Consider the following 18,045-nt stretch of genomic DNA (forward strand, 5'->3'; position numbering starts at 1 on the left):
CAAACTTCAAAGTTCAAATTTAAATTGTCATATATTGTTTACAAAAATATCATAACAAATATGGAAGAGTCAACAATTATAAAACTACTAGAAACTAGAAAAACAAGTAAATCTATCATCTACATCTTCCTCTTGCCACCACCTAAGTTGCACTGAAATGGATACGACAAATTTTCAAAATATCAGGATACGATACGGCAAGGAAATGGCATGCATATATATATATATATATATATATATATAGATAAATAGATAGATAGATAGATAGATATCATATTACCATTCATCTTTTAGAATCTAGAATCTATATCTAGAAATGCATGATCATCGTCATGAATTCAACATAAACAAATCATCATCATCAATTCAGCATAAACATTGTCATCATCATTAGTGATTATTATAACATTCAACATATTATCATTATCATTAATAATGTAATCAGAAATGCTACAACCTTTGTGCTTTCCGTTCCAACTCCTTCAAAGAACATGTCATGCATGGTAGATCATATCTATCTTCCTTGCATGAAAATTAAAAGGCCCATGGGATCATTGGGATATTCCATCAAGACCTATTTGGACATTTCAATCTTCTCAATGTCAGCTTGGTCTCATGACTATATGCAGGCACAAGATTGGCTAGAGAAGTTTTGTTATATTGGAGGGATTTATGAAATCAATGAGAATTAACAAAACCTTAACTAAAATGAAAATTAATCGCTCAAATAAATCTCTTTACGAAGACATTCATCAAACCCTTTTATTTGCATTTTTGAACATCTATCTTTTTCTTAGTAAGAATCCTTGATAAATATATGGAGTGTTGTTGTTTCTAAAGATTTAGAAAAGACTTTATGAGACTCTGTTTATAGTGAGTTTATTTGCAAATTTGATTTCTTCATTTTTATTATTTATTTATGGCTATACAAATTTTCAAGCTTTTTAACATTTTAAGGGTGGATTCTGATCACAATTTTCGTGGATCCGTTTCCGGAAATCCAGAAACGGATCCAAAAAAAATTAAATCCCTTGGAAACGTATCCAATTCCAAATCTAAAGTTTCCGATTTTTTGAAACGGCACAAAAACGTTTTTATAGTGTTTCAGACAAGAATCATATTCGTTTATGTATCAGAAATAGGGATTCGCATTCCCGGAAAATTCTTCAAGAATTTCCGGTAACTTAGGCCACCATGAATAATGTCTAATTTATGGGCAGGTCGTGGTGGTCAAGTAAGAGGAGGAAGATGTTGCCCTAGCATCTGATGGAAACAAGAAAAGCGGAAGAAGAAAGATCTTTTCAAGATCAAGTGCTTCCACTATGGGGAGCTAGGTCATTATGCAACCCAGTGTCCAAGGAAGAAGAGTAAGGGAGAGTCTTCTGAGACTAAGGCAGCGCCAGCACGAGCAGAGAAGGAAGTTTTGACAGACGATGACTGTGCCATGAATGCACACGCACCACTTGAGCAGAAATGGGGAGACATCGAGCTGTAGTCAGGCGGACTACAGGCGATGAGGGGCAAGATCGTCGAGGTACCCAACCTCTTGGATTAGACCTTGCTACGGGAGCCTCGAAGAGGAGGAGCAGGACTGGCTGAGTCGGGTAGAGACGGATGCAGATGGAGTGGCACAGAGAGCTACAATGCAGAAGTCCCAAGACAGCACGAGGCTAGCAGGCTACAACAGTGCGAGAGGCACAGGAGTGTTGCACCAGTGCAGGATGGCACAGAGAGGTGTGCAACAGTGCGAGATGCAGGGAGTTGTTGCAGCAGCGCAGAGGTCGAAGAGGGAGCACTCGTCAGCGGTAGAGGGAGCTTTAGCATCAGCGGGTGTCTCTAGCCCAACAGGGAGGTCAAATTGGGAGATCAGTTACTTACTTCTCAGTAACTGAGTTGCAATGCAGTAGTGGGCAGCACGATGCAACATGATGAGAGGAGGCACAGTGCGGATGCAGCGCTGGGAGAAAGGACCAGCAACAGCATGGATGCAGAGGGAGTTGTCGTACAGATGCAGCAGTGGCAGTGGTAGAACCATGGGCAGCAGTACAGGATGCAGTAGTGCAGAGGATGTTGGGTAGGAAGGCCTAGCATCAGCACAGGTATCGATGTCGAATGATCAGAGTAATACTTAGTGAGGAGTATTGCTAGAGCACAGTCCTCGCTAAGAGGGAGTGTTGATTTGGGGTAGCATCGAATGTGCTCTAGCCACGAAATTTGGTGGAGAGGTTCGGGCACATGAGATCTCCAATACCCAGAAAGGGTTTGGGCAAATTCTAAACAGTTCAGGAGATACTAAAATAATTAATATTTTTAATGGAGTCCCTAAGTCTAAATTTAGGGAAAATAAAATATTAATGTGGATTAATATGAAACTGTGTTAGAATGGTCCAAAAGACAAGGATCAAGCTAGATCTAATCTTAGATGTTGATTAGGGACTTAATCTCGGCCGTTGATATGTCAACAGGAAAAGTATAAGAGGAGGCTTGAGGGTCACTTGGAGAGTACACCAGAGTGATCCGTCATTCTATTCTCTAGAGCGGGGTTTGCTAAGAGAGATAGAATTAGTGATCGGGAGATGTAGCTAAGGGGCATTTGAGTACAAAGAGATAGAGAGGCAGAGATAGTGCTAGGAAAACAGCACAGTAGCCGGGGAGAGTGACGCAGAGCCAGCCAGGGCTCACGCAGGGCCACAAAGAGGCAGTCGAGAGTTGTGCAGAGCCTCAGAGAAGCCAGCGTCGCTGACGCAGAGTGCCAGAGGGTTGACGCAGGGCCTCCTAAGGCTGACGCAGACCCATCCAGGGTGACGCAGGGGCAACGCTAGGCAGAGAGGGGCTGATGCAGTCCAGAGAGAGGTTGACGTTGGGGTTTTTGGGGCAGATTTGTGTTGAGTAGTTGCCGGAAGGTTTATCCGAGGTTTCAGCTCGGAGATTTGTCAGAAACTGAGAGGTATTACTGCCAAGGAAATTCTCTGTAAGGTAGGCCAATTTCGACACCCAGATTGTACTCTGATATTGCTTAATAAGAAAACCCTCAGATAGCTGCACCGGTTTTCCCACATTGGGTTTTCCCGGGGACATTAGTCCAAAAATAATGGTATCATATGGTGTGATTATTTTTGTTTCCTTTAATTGCTAAACTGTAATATGTTGAGCATGCACTAGTGTTTATTTTCAATATTTACATTGTAAATAACTTGTTAAGTAAAATAACAAGTAGGTAGGAATAAATTAGATAAAGTGCATGGAGGGTTTCTAACTAAGTAGACTTAGAAACTTAACAGCATGGTTGTTGCTCCATCTTCCTCTCTCATAAGTTCTGCTTCCAGTTCCTCAAGATGTATAGTGCCATCCTCCAAATTATTGTCCTCTGAGTGGTTGTCCCAAATTTTATATGTTGGATCCTCATAAGCCCGATCACAATAATGACTCAACAACCTCAAGTTGTAGTGCACATAAACCAAGCTTTCTGCTCGGTTTTCATTGAGTCTGTTTCTTCTCACATTATGTATGAAGCTGTAGGTGCTCCAACACCTCTCTGCAGAAGAAGTATTTACAACCTGTGAGAGAACTTTTTTTTCCAATTTTGGCAAAAGTCCCATGCCGCCATATGCTTCCCACCATGTGAGAGCATCAAATCTGTCTCTATCTTCCATTGCATGCAAAGAACCAAACAAACCAGTGCAACTGAAGTATCTGCCTAATTCAAGATGCAGATTAGCACATTCCTCCCTGTCAGGTACCAACTTGTCTAATGCTTCCATATATCCTGTAGCTACCTCTGGATCCATATGGGGTTTGACCCTAACCCCACCCCCAGGTGCAGGTTGGCCCAACCAAGTTGGAGAGTAGTATTTTGGCGTAAGGATATACGCCAAGGCATGTAGTGGAACATTAAGTTTATTCCACCATGTACACACACAATTGTGAATCAGTGTATACAAGTTGGGATCATCTTTTTGAACAACATCTTTTATTTGCCCCAACATGGTATCCATCTGCTCATACACCTCCCCAATCATTGGTTTATCTGTATCTGCAAAACGAATCATGTGATAAATGGGCTTGGTGAATTCCATTTATCACATTGCCTCACACGTGCCCAAAACTGACCATCAAGTGTAGTCTCCTCCACCTGTTCAAAACCTTGCCTATCAGCTGCATTTGTAGCCCTTTCCTTTAATATCTGCCAGTGTGGACTTGATACCATGCTAGCCAATGACTCTCTTACCTTCAAAAGGCGCCTGAAGGTGAGGTAATAGCTAGCAAATCTAGTCTTCGCAATCTTCAACAACTCCAATCTTGAGTGACTGCGGAAAAGCCCATGGGTATTGCTATGATTTGTAATAAATTTTATCATTTTTTTGCCTCTCTTGTACAAATCACCAATCTATTTGTATTGTTGGTTTTGTTCTTAATAATATCATGCATCAAAAGGTTCATTGTGTGAACCAAACACCCAGACCAAAATATGTTGGGGTATTTATCCTCAATAATTGCTCTCGTTGCCTTACAATTAGCAGCATTATCAGTGATGACTTGGATGACATTGTATGGCCCAATACGGTCAATTGTTTCAAGTAGTGGTTCTGCAATGTTGATGCCGGTCTTGAACTTGTCTGAGTAATCATATGCTAAAAGAAAGATGGCACCACTAACAGACACAGCAAGAACACTTATCAATGGCTTGCCTTTTACATTTGTCCATCCATCAGATACAATGGACACCCCATGCTCAGTCCATGAATTTGTCATTCTACTCAAAGAATGTGATATTTTTTCTTTTTCATGATCAAGTCCAACGGTTCTAGCCTTGTCATACCCAGGGCTCTTGTATCCTTTAGGGGCATCATTTATGGCAGAAACCATTTCATGCCAATAAGGTAATCGAAAAACAATGAATGGTATCCAACATGCATAGAGAAATCGGTAGACTTTTGAATCCACATCATTCCTACACCCTTCATCAAGGAAATATGATATGGTTCTACACCTTAAAGAGATGTTTGGTGACCCTGTGCCTCCATATCCACTGCCATAGGAGGATGTTGAAGGAGTTCTTTGTGCATGTGATTGTGAGCTTGGTTCAAAGAAACCCTTTGATCTTTTAGATTTGTATTGGGCCTCCTCCTCTTCCCTTATGTATTTGGCTCTCTCTGCTGCCGACCCACATGTACAAGTTTTGGTTCCTATTTGTTTATAACCATCCCATGGCCTTTTCGCGCAAAGGTGCTTCCTGGCACGGGTGTATGAACCTGTGTAATTATTGTTGCAATGGGGGCAATGAAATTTAGTGGTTCCACCCCCTTTCCCTACTTCAAGCCTAGTAACATATTTCCACAATGGGGTTAGGTCTTGTTTAGTTTTTTGAGTTGAATCATGTTCACTCTCCTCCAGCTCCTCCTCATCAAGGTACTCCTCTCCACGGTTTCAATCAAATCCACTATAACCCACTTCTTCATCCCCTTCTTCTTCATGTTCATCCCTCATTTTTCTACTCCCCAACACCATAATAACCAAGAAAGGAACCAAGAAAATGCCAAGAAATATAACCATGATGTTTGAAATTTGAAGATTTGAATCTACAAAAAAATGGAATGGGAATGGTAATGGGAAATAGAGAAAAAAATTATTTATTTATTTAGCAATGAACATAAAAAAAAAAATGCTAGATTAGAGTGTAGATCCTACCTCTTTGGCCTCCAATCTCCCCTTGCAAGTTCCTCAAACTCCTCTCCTTGCTCCAAATTCTTGCTTGCTCTCTCTCACTCTCTCACACTTAGAAATGAAATGAATAATGAGACGAAGAGGGTTTATTTATTCCCCCCTCTCTTCCCCTCCCTCCCTTTTTTCCCTCCCTTCTCCTTCCCTTTCTCCACACCACTGTCGCCTCTCCCACGCCGCGCAAGTGTCGCTCACCGCTGGATGGGAGCAATTTTTTCAACTCGGGAGCGGTCGGGAGCAATCACTCCCTGACCGCTCCCAGGTTGGAAAAATCGCTCCCGAAGCGACAGGAGCGACGCTCACTAAGTTGACTTGAAAAAGAACAGGGAGCGAATTTTTTTGTTAGGGAGCACTCTCCTGACTGGAGCGCGAATTGGGAGTGGGATCGAGGGGTGGGGGCGCTCCCCCGCAACCTTGCCTCTAACCCTTGGACTTGATATATCCTTTAGGTAACCTAATATAGGGAAGCCTCCCTTGTGGTGCAAATCCACTAAAGAGCAGGAGGTGGTGGCTGTGGTGACAGTGAGCCACACCTCACTTAGTCTAGTTCTTGTCTTGTGAGCTCCCCTTGTCTTGTGAACTCCCCTCACACGACCTGTTAGATTTTGAGGCCACAAAGCCCATTTTCCTTACCAACGGAGTTCATAAATGGAGTAAATTGCAATGAGGTGATACAGGGTTGATGAACCAATTACAGAAATAAAATAAAATAAAATAAAATAAACTTATTGCCATTTAAGGAAAGGGGCATATAATTCCTAGAAATATAACATCATCAAGAAGGAATTCATATACCCACTTTAGGTACAGCAAGTCGTTTATTGTCTATAAATAGCTTCACTATGAAATAAAATGAAATTATATTTATGTTCATGAATGACCAAAACAAGTCAATACCACTGGAGAGAATATGACCTTTCACAATGTTGCATGGAGTGCCTATAGCATCTCCTAGGCAGATTCTCAATTCTCAGATAAAGGAAAGAAAAAAAAGAATAGACAATAAAATGAGTAGGAAGGGAACCAAAGTGTAAACCTATAAAGAGAAGTATATAATACTCCAGAAGAAAAGAAGCTTATTTGTCTGATCGTAATATGTAGATGAAATTATAATATTAATGTTTCTCCCCTTTCAAATAGGAAAATAGGATCTATTGAGTTTAAGCATACTTTTCTATTCTCTGACCAGTGGTTGCAGATGCATAAACAATTGGAGCCCAGGAAAGGACACGAAGCTTCTCCCTGACATCTTGTTCGTAAAAATATGTTGTTTGATTGTTTTTGTCAGGTATAGTATCCCACTTGTTAACAACTATAATGCACCCCTTCCCTGCCATTTCTATTCTTTCCCCAATCCTGTAATCCTGCAATCAAAGAACCCACATATCAACACCCATCTTAATTCTCTAGCAAAACATAGACTTCCTTGAAATTACAATATTGAAGCAAAGTACATAAACAAAAGATTTCTACTACTTATAAATTGGAGTTAGGAGCCTTAGTCACCAACTCGCTACAGACAAAATACCAAAAGCTGAACTGATAATTAACAACTCATCTTAACACTGGATCTATTAAACAGAAAGAGGGATAAGGAAAACTCAAAACTATTGCCACTTGAAAGATCAGGGGTTAAGATGGATCTATGCTAATTTAAAAGAACTAAAAGGATAGCTCTTTTGTTTTAATTTCCATTTCGATATCAGACATCGGACATCATTTTATTTTTTCATTTTATATTATTGGTGTACTGTGTGCTGCATTACACATGTGACATGGCTGACATGACACCTCTCTTTCACCCCAGGCTGTAAGAGCACCATGCTCCTCTTGGTGCAAATGCCGAATTAAAATACTGAAAAATTTACATCCTAGGACAAAAGTGGCCAATGAAATTATTCAAATGCAATCAGCATTTGCACAATACTCATGAAACAATTGTTCCTGTTAGACCAAGTTATGAAGACATGAACGTTTAGAACTTTCAATTTGAAGCAAACGCACTGCCAGGAAATAATCAAGGGTTTGCAAATAAGGTACAAAACTCCATATTATTTATAGCTCAAGATATTACTTTACTGGTGAATTAAAGGATTCCTTTTTTTGGAAATACATCTTATAATAACACAAAAATGAATTTATAAAAGAGAAAATAAAGGAAGAAGGGTGGACACAAAGGAAAAGTTGTTAAGAAATCTGGTATAATGATACCTGCTCAGTGATGCATGCCATTGCATCAATAACAAGTGCCACAACATCTGAGCGTCTTATCGCTTGAAATGCTCTATTCACCGACAATGATTCAGTCTTGCTGCCTGCTGCAACTACAGCTGCTCTTCGCCTGATTCCAGCAGTGTCAATGAGACAGTAGGCCTGGAATGAAATATATCAGTACAAGATACATGCACTAAGTTGGCAAACATTTGAATGCACAGTTGATGCTTAAAACCATGTCAATAAACGTAATAAACATCCACGGAACAACAGACAAAGACATGCCATGGTCATGCTGAAACATATATCCTCTAAATGTGGAACAAACCAAGAGCCATCACTAAAGAATAAAATCACATAACATTAGGGATAATCTTATAGGCAATATAACAACACATAAGATGCAATGAATGCAGCACAGAGATTCTGTCCAACCTGCATCGAAACACCAGATTTATTTTTTTCTCTCTACACAAGGAAGTCCCAGGAGGGACTAATTTCCCTGGAAGATCAGATGTAATGTCCCCTATATGTGAATTTCAATGGATTTTGGGACACTGTAATATCTCTTATGTACACCTATCTCACTAATTCTTCTGAATTTTGACTTATAAAAATTTTTCAACAGCGAGATACTAGTACCTGGTCAAACCCTTGTAAGCAATAATGTGTACAATAAAGGCAAATTCCCAAGTGTTTACGCAATAAAATATGTTACTGGCAAGGAAAGAATGCACATTACACACCAACACCAGTACTGATCAATACCAAGACCTGCACCTTTTTATTACGTAAATTCAGGGGTTACATTAAGACATTTATTTGAAGAAACCTGGTGCATTCGCTACTCTCTTTCTGGGGCAAAATTAATCTGCAGAGCTTGTCATTCTGAGGAGATGAACTGCCTAACCTTTTCACCCTAATTATGTGCTCCAAGGGTCCTTTCCACTTTGTGATCTGACCAGTGCAAGCTACAAGAACAAGGATCTCGTCCACCTAGGGTTTGATACTTCAAATTCCTGGATGTTGCTTCTGCTACAGGGTAACAATTTGTCCCTTCATTCGACCCTCTAACATTTGGCAATTCATCCCCTTTAACAATGGGAATTTGGCCCTTTGAATAGGTAACAATTTGGTGGCTCTTTAATATCCAGCAAGATGGTCTCGTCCCCCTTCAGGGAAATTGGACTCAAAATGGCTAACCCACGAATTTTCCTGCAATAGAAATTCGGCCACGAAGTGAATCGACTGTCTGCAATTCAGCCTGGTGACTTCCATGGATTTCTTCAATTCGGCCTAGGTGTTTTCGGCCTCTTTTCTGCCCAACAATTTTTTCAGTTCGGCGAAACGTTTTCAGCCTCCTTCTTACCCATGAGTTTTTCAATTCGGCCCAAGAGTTTGCTAAATAAATTGGCCTCTTGAACTTTCTCTTTGCCCTGTACCAGCATGACCTTCGCAAACAACAAAACCCTAGTAATTAATTCTCCACTTTGCTCAACTCAGCCATGAGATTTCGACCTTTACCAGAAGAACCCTAATTCAGCCCCAATGACATGTCCTCCGCTAGATGAATTCAACTTCTCCAAATTATCTTCTGAATCTGCAATAATTCAACCCCCACTAAATAAAGTTGTTGCAGTGATGTTTAATTTTTCATCCAACTCCCACAATCATTGACAAATAAGTTTTTTTGTTGAGCTCTAGCGAGGAATCTGTATGATTCTTCCTCCTTCAATATAAGCACAAACCAGTGATGCGAAGCAATATGTCCTTATCGATTGGCCAAGGTGTATCATTGCAACACCGAAACCAATATGGCCAGATCAGCTAAGGTGGATCTTGCACCATCGAAACTGTGAAAATTCCTTGAATGCAACAACTGGAATTTAATCTTCTAATTGTTAGCAGTTCATTTGTCTTCTGCATTATTATTCGATTAATAACAATAAAATCATCGATGCATTCTTCACAATAAAAAAATGTTGTGAAAATAAAAATACAGAACTGAGAAATAAATGAACACAAAATTGGCACTGTTGTTTTTGGACAATTGTCCCTGGAAAAAACACCGAAGGGAAAACCAATGCAGCAGATGGGGTTTTATTATTATGCAACAATTTGAGAATACAATCAACTGGATGCCTTTTCTGGGAATCCTCCAGATAATACTAATCACAACTGGCAAAATAACTGGAGATCCAAGATCTCCCTCTACAACTAAATCTGGCCCAGTCCCGGAAACTTGCACTCTCCCAGGCTATTTGCACTACCTCTGGGCAATGTGCACTGCTACTCAAGATAAATTCGTACAACCCTGAATCTGCCTCCAGGTGAGACATCCAACCTCCCTCTGCCTCTGGAACTAACTCACTCTACCTCCAGGATCCTAATCCGACCTCTAGTGATTGAAACAAGTCTCTTTCGACAACTCGCACTGTAGTTTCTAGCTATACGCACTGCTTTGTATGGCCTCCTCTGCAGATAATTCAGCCTCCTCTTTCCTGTCTCCTTGACACTGGAAATACTGAGGAAATCTTCTTCCGGAATCTCTGATCCCAAATCTCTGCTAGTACCCTTGCTTTGATGCTTCCCTAGCTTCAACTGTGCCCTTGTTGAATACTATAAAATGGGTAGTCAAACTGCTCAAAAGATACTCAATGTCCTTTCTCCAAGTCCTCGACTTGCTCTTATAATCTTTTGTTGGGAAACCAACGGCCAAGATCTAATCTCGATCAATGGCTTAGATCACTTTGACTCCATCAATATAAGTATCTAGAGAAAAATCGAACTATCTTAATTAATTAACTTTAGTTAACCAACTTCCCTAAGTTAAACTTAGGAAATAATTAAATTATTGGCAATTAATTTAATTAAGGTGTTTCAAAGTCTTGTCTCGTGAAACCTTTTCTGGGTTTTGGAGACCTTGTGTTCCTTAGCCTCTTAGACATCATAGAGACTAGAACACTTGTCCGTTGCTACTCCAAAAACTAACAAAAACTACCCTCCTCACATTGGACTTTTAACCTTTTTCAAGCTCCACGAGCTCTCAGATCAATTAAGAAATCAATAACCAATTTAACATATCCAAGAGAAAGCTCCAGTCTTCCTTTTAATTGCATGAGTAACCAGAATACCACGGGTAACCCAAATACCATGGGCACCTTTTTCCCCTTCTTTATTAAAGTGACTTTATAAGGTTTTATTCCTTAATTACTTAAAATCACTTTTTAATATAATTACTTAACATCACTATAGAAATGTCATCAAATAATTAAATTACTGGAGTCTTTGTGCTTGTCCACGAGCAATTCAACCCTATCACCATTCATTGGCTCACCTCTTCAGAAAGAGACATTACATCAGATCAAAGCTTTCAAACTGTAGTTTACTGAGCTAACTGTGATTGTTAAAGAACAACAATTCCTTATCACTAAACAACAACAAAAAATCTCTAATCTATCTACACAAATTACCAAAGATGAATCTTCCCTTTCTAGACTAAAACCTTCTATTGTTTTGAACACAGTCAACAACCACCAAGAGGAGATACCTGCACCTTCAGCATAATTTGTTGCTAATAAGGAGAAACAGATGGATTTGATAGTGCTAAAATGGAGTCTATGAGCACATCATCTTAGTTCTTGATGGTTAAAAGGTTCTATGAACTCCATCATACAAAAGCCTTCCTACTGGATATTGACATTGAAGGAAAATATGAAGAAGAAAGGCAAAGATAGTTTAAAACATTCAACCTCCAAGTTAAGGGAACAACCAAACAAGGTGATGCATTTCAAAAAGTTGTCAAATTTCTCCCACTGATTTAAGTTTGGTTGGTATGTCTCTGGATAGAACTTGGCTCAACAAAGATGTCTCATTGATCATTGATTTTTATGCAACACGAGAGGTTAGAGGCCCTAATATTAAAGAAAAAGCTATTCAATTAGCCCATAAAAATGTATTTAGAAGATCTAAGTTCTAACTAGACTCTAGCAGGAAGAACTTCAGAAAATGAATCCAAGGTAGTTGGGAGACAAAACCAAGGAAGATGGACTATGATTTGAAATGGTAGGTTGTTGATTAAGGATTCACTTCACCAGGCTAGTCTAAGTCTTGGCCTACCTACCCACTACCTCTTGATACCGTAGTACAAAGCCTTTGTCTAGTGTTTCAAATGCAATATGCTATTGTGGTGGCCCACTGTTTTTCTTCCCAGGATCTTCCAATGATATTTTTTTTTAAATCGGAACAAGAACTTGCAAAGAATCAGTAACTTTGAAAAATCAACTTCCACTATTACACCAGGGACAACTATTTCATAAATGCCACAAATGGGCCAATTACAACATGTATCTAGAGACTTGAACCCGTGCAGCTGGGGAAATGAATTGTTCACCAAACCACTCGAGCTAAGATCCTTTGATAGGATCTTCCAATGATATGATTCATGGAAGTCAAATCATTTTTTCTCATGGAGGTTCATCAAACCAAACATAAACCACTATGCAATTACACAAGATATTATTTGATTTCGGTACATAAACCAAAGCTCTGTTAAAGATCAAAAGGTTTGGGTGTGGTTATGTTGAACCTGAAAATTGCCTCTTTTTGACAACCTTCTTATACTCCATTCTCCACTTTTTGACCTTCATAACTCTAATTTGAGTATCAGTTTACAAGGTTTATGGCATAGCAGGTACATAATCATCTTCTATTTCATAAATATCATTTGTCTTTATTATTCAACTCAATATTTACCTGAGCCATTGAATTACAACGATTCTACAGCTGATGTATGATTCTGCAGCTAAGTTCAAAGTTTGATGGGTTGCGAAGCTTCAGCTGGAGAACAGGGCATATGGGCAAGTGGCAATTAGCTGGTACAACGATTTGTTCCTACCTTCATAGTCTAGATCAATAAGGAAAGCATCGTAGCAACTCAGTCAAAGCAAAAGTCAACCACCGAGGAAGGCGAATCAAGCAAGTGAGGAATTAGCAAATGCAAATATTCAACCTCATGATTTGCTTCGCTGATAGCAAATCATGAGGAAATCACACTATTTTATCTTTTAATGTTAATTTTAGTCATTGTCGATTAGCATAAAGACGTAATACTCTGAAACAATTATGCATAGGAGTTTTATAAATTTTCCTCTCGGCATGATAGACACAGATTTGGATAATGTTCTTAAACTCTATTTTTGCAATTAAAGACACTATTTTATTCCTCTATTGTGCGACTTAATGTGTGGTTAATCATCACGTGAAGGCATTGTGTTGACAACTACTTCTTGCAGGAGGGCCCCCTCGAGATAGTAAGATTTTCTTTCATTTGCAATTAGTATTTTATTTTGTGTTTCCTGTAGGATTTTGTTAGCTCATTTAATCGTTCAAGTTTTGATTTTTGAATGTAAGTTTAAGATCGTTTTGCAACAGGTTTATTTAATCATTTTGTTGTTGAGTGAAACGAGATTTCCTGTGCACATGGACAAAGTATAAGTTGACATAGATCAATAGCATAGTTTTACATTGCAATTGTATACATCGGATTTTCATCTGTAGAGTTGATCTTTCTTTTTGTCAAGAGTAGATCTATTTACATTGTTAAATTTCATTTTCAAACAACTGTGATTTCATTTTAAAGCAAGTGTGTGTGATTTCATTTTAAAGCAAGCATGTGTGTGATTTTATTTCAAGCGAAGTTTGTGTGTGTGCTTTTATTTTTAAAAAGTGTGAAGTTTATTTGAAGAAGAGTGTGATCTTTCCTTTAAGCAAGAGAAATAGAATTGATTCCATTTTTATGAGTGATTTATTTACTTACATAGTTGTAGAGAAACATGTGCATTTTGATATCTGTTAATTTTGGGTATGTTCTATGCTTAGAGCAAATTTACTTCAATTTTCCATATTAGCTCAATATCAATTCTAGACTAGCAATCACATTAGCATGATAGTAAAATGCAGATAAAACATAAACATACATCGCAGAAAACAAGCCAAGACAAGAGGACACAACATGTGGCACCAGCCAGGGACAAGCCCCAATGTGGGGAAACCCTTGATCAAATCTTCTTATGATCTTCAATAGTTCAGCAAAGAGATAGAGATAGTACAAATATACAAAACAGATATTCATGACAACAGTAGAAAAACCCTTGACCACAGAAGTCAATGCTGGTCAAACTAGACAAAATCTTCTTCTCAAGATCATTCATATACCAATAGGATGCTCATCAAACTGAACCGAACATGGTCAACCCTTGACCCAATACAGCGCGCAAAAACACTATTGACTGCTTGCTGCACTAGCTGTCACTGCTTCAGGATTTATGGCATCAACTATACAGTTCTTCAGAGGCTGAGGGGAGACTCCATCATTGCCATGCGATCCAAGACTGACTTGATATCTAAATGCAACCCTTAGACAACCTTTGAAAAACCTTTGCTGCTAGCTATGGCCTGTGGCATAGCTCAGCAGCAAGATAGGCATATGGACCTCCAACGAACAGCTCACAAGCATCATCAAACTTGGCTAGCTGTCAGTACTTATTTGATCCGCATATGCTATTCAACTTTTCAACATATGACAGCAGCTTCATTACCTGGCCAAAGCATACGATAAACAACTTCTTTCATCACAGCAAATGTGATGTCCTTCCCGGCTTCTTCATGCAGTGATAAGACCCCTTCTTGTTGTGGTTAAGAGTCTCTCCTCGACTGCGTCTAAGGGTTCTCCTTTACTAAAGTTTAAGGCCTCCCTTTTAACTGCGTCTAAGGTCTCTTGACTGTGGATTAAGGGCTTCTCCTACTGCGGCTTAGGGCGCTACTTAACAGGTGCTTGAGACCTCCACTTGCTGTAGATGGGGCTAGTTAAACAGTAGCTAGGGCAGCGAATAAATTTGCGGATTTAGGCCTTCTGTAGCTACGGATTAGTGCCTTCATTTAGGGCCTTTATTAGCTGTGTATAGAACCTCCTTCTAGCTGCGTATTAGGGCCTAGTTGTTGCAGAATAGGATCATTGTTTAGCTGTGAATAAGGGCTCAGCAGACTATGGATTAGGGCACCTTAGGACAGCATATAAGGGCCTCTTTAACAGTGAATTAGGGCTACCCTTAACTACAGATTAGGGCACCTCTTGACCTATGGATAGGTCACTTTAGAACTGTGGATAGAACTTCCTCCTTGACTGCATAGAGCCTTCTCTTTTGACTGTAATTTAGGGCAGTGTATAAGACTAGAGCACTCCCTCTAAGACTCCTCCTTTAGGACTGCATTTAGATCTTCATTAGGGCAGTGTAGAGGTCTTTCCATGGAAATGTATAGATCTCATCTAAACTGCGGCTAGGGCTGCTCCCTTAGTCTACTTTCCTCCTGCGTCTAGGGCTTCTCCCTCTTGATCTCTCTAGCCACCAAAACCTAAAACAAGTGGAGAGAGATCTGAGGAGAAGTGAGTGTGAGAATGACTTGAATACCTCCTCTATTTATAATGCCACGTTGAGGATAAGATGGGGTAATTTGGTTGCTGGCTGACCTTGGCGAATTGTCACATAAATAAATTCATATCTCCATGATTACATGTCACAATCGGATGATTTTTAGATCAATCCCACACCTCTCGATGAGAGGAATCCAAGAAAAATATTAGCTGCCATAAATAAGTAGACCCACATGGAGTTTGTCCCTAGTTGCCAATTTTAACAATATCTCAAATTAACTTAGGAATTGTTTAAGTAATAAGGACTCCTAGCACAAACAGTCCACACACATTTCATCAGTTTACTAGCCTCGGTTGATAATTCATGTAAGTAATTTAACACCAATTAAATTACCTGTCAGATGCACATGGAATGTGGACAGCCACATAAGGTAAAGCGTGAATACCTTTTCTATTAACAAATGATACACATTTATAATACCTAGGAGTGACCATTGGATTCCATATTCCAAGGTCTCTTGGACTCCCTTTGACTATTTATCTTCCATACCATAACCCTTAGAGGATTAGGATTAAGATCGTTTTGCAGCAGGTTTATTTAATCATTTTGTTGTTGAGTGAAACGAGATTTCCTGTGCACATGGACAAAGTATAAGTTGACATAGATCAATAGCATAGTTTTACATTGCAATTGTATACATCGGATTTTCATCTGTAGAGTTGATCTTTCTTTTTGTCAAGAGTAGATCTATTTACATTGTTAAATTTCATTTTCAAACAACTGTGATTTCATTTTAAAGCAAGTGTGTGTGATTTCATTTTAAAGCAAGCATGTGTGTGATTTTATTTCAAGCGAAGTTTGTGTGTGTGCTTTTATTTTTAAAAAGTGTGAAGTTTATTTGAAGAAGAGTGTGATCTTTCCTTTAAGCAAGAGAAATAGAATTGATTCCATTTTTATGAGTGATTTATTTACTTACATAGTTGTAGAGAAACATGTGCATTTTGATATCTGTTAATTTTGGGTATGTTCTATGCTTAGAGCAAATTTACTTCAATTTTCCATATTAGCTCAATATCAATTCTAGATTAGCAATCACATTAGCATGATAGTAAAATGTAGATAAAACATAAACATACATCGCAGAAAACAAGCCAAGACAAGAGGACACAACATGTGGCACCAGCCAGGGACAAGCCCCAATGTGGGGAAACCCTTGATCAAATCTTCTTATGATCTTCAATAGTTCAGCAGAGAGATAGAGATAGTACAAATATACAAAACAGATATTCATGACAGCAGTAGAAAAACCCTTGACCACAGAAGTCAATGCTGGTCAAACTAGACAAAATCTTCTTCTCAAGATCATTCATATACCAATAGGATGCTCATCAAACTGAACCGAACATGGTCAACCCTTGACCCAATACAGCTCGCAAAAACACTATTGACTGCTTGCTGCACTAGCTGTCACTGCTTCAGGATTTAGGGCATCAACAATACAGGTCTTCAGAGGCTGAGGTGAGACTCCATCATTGCCATGCTATCCAAGTCTGACTTGATATCTAAATGCAACCCTTAGACAACCCTTGAACAACCTTTGCTGCTAGCTATGGCCTGTGGCCTAGCTCAGCAGCAAGATAGGCATATGGACCTCCAACGAACAGCTCACAAGCATCATCAAACTTGGCTAGCTGTTAGTACTTATTTGATCCGCATATGCTATTCATCTTTTCAACATATGACAGCAGCTTCATTACCTGGCCAAAGCATACGATAAACAACTTCTTTCATCACAGCAAATGTGATGTCCTTCCCGGCTTCTTCATGCAGTGATAAGACCCCTTCTTGTTGTGGTTAAGAGTCTCTCCTCGACTGCGTCTAAGGGTTCTCCTTTACTGAAGTTTAAGGCCTCCCTTTTAACTGCGTCTAAGGTCTCTTGACTGTGGATTAAGGGCTTCTCCTACTGCGGCTTAGGGCGCTACTTAACAGGTGCTTGAGACCTCCACTTGCTGTAGATGGGGCTAGTTAAACAGTAGCTAGGGCAGCGGATAAATTTGCGGATTTAGGCCTTCTGTAGCTACGGATTAGTGCCTTCATTTAGGGCCTTTATTAGCTGTGTATAGAACCTCCTTCTAGCTGCGTATTAGGGCCTAGTTGTTGCAGAATAGGATCACTGTTTAGCTGTGAATAAGGGCTCAGCAGACTGTGGATTAGGGCACCTTAGGACAGCATATAAGGGCCTCTTTAACAGTGAATTAGGGCTACCCTTAACTACAGATTAGGGCACCTCTTGACCTGTGGATAGGTCACTTTAGAACTGTGGATAGAACTTCCTCCTTGACTGCATAGAGCCTTCTCTTTTGACTGTAATTTAGGGCAGTGTATAAGACTAGAGCACTGCCTCTAAGACTCCTCCTTTAGGACTGCATTTAGATCTTCATTAGGGCAGTGTAGAGGTCTTTCCATGGCAGTGTATAGATCTCATCTGAACTGCGGCTAGGGCTGCTCCCTTAGTCTACTTTCCTCTTGCGTCTAGGGCTTCTCCCTCTTGATCTCTCTAGCCACCAAAACCTAAAACAAGTGGAGAGAGATCTGAGGAGAAGTGAGTGTGAGAATGACTTGAATACCTCCTCTATTTATAATGCCACGTTGAGGATAAGATGGGGTAATTTGGTTG

The 18,045-nt window shown here is 39.5% G+C and overlaps 1 protein-coding gene across 1 annotated transcript in view; it reads right to left on the reverse strand.

The window, feature by feature from the left end:
- EMB2738 (GTP-binding family protein) overlaps window positions 1-18,045 on the reverse strand; it is a 463,941-nt gene that overhangs the window by 111,881 nt on the left and 334,015 nt on the right. The window contains 2 exon segments of the mRNA XM_089439172.1: window positions 6,892-7,085; window positions 7,933-8,094. Of these exon segments, the coding sequence (XP_089295298.1) occupies window positions 6,892-7,085; window positions 7,933-8,094 (356 nt within the window).

This window comes from Pinus tabuliformis, chromosome 9, assembly GCF_031772625.1.
Source record: "Pinus tabuliformis cultivar Carrire ecotype Pingquan chromosome 9, CPIR1, whole genome shotgun sequence".
Classification (NCBI taxonomy): domain Eukaryota; kingdom Viridiplantae; phylum Streptophyta; class Pinopsida; order Pinales; family Pinaceae; genus Pinus; species Pinus tabuliformis.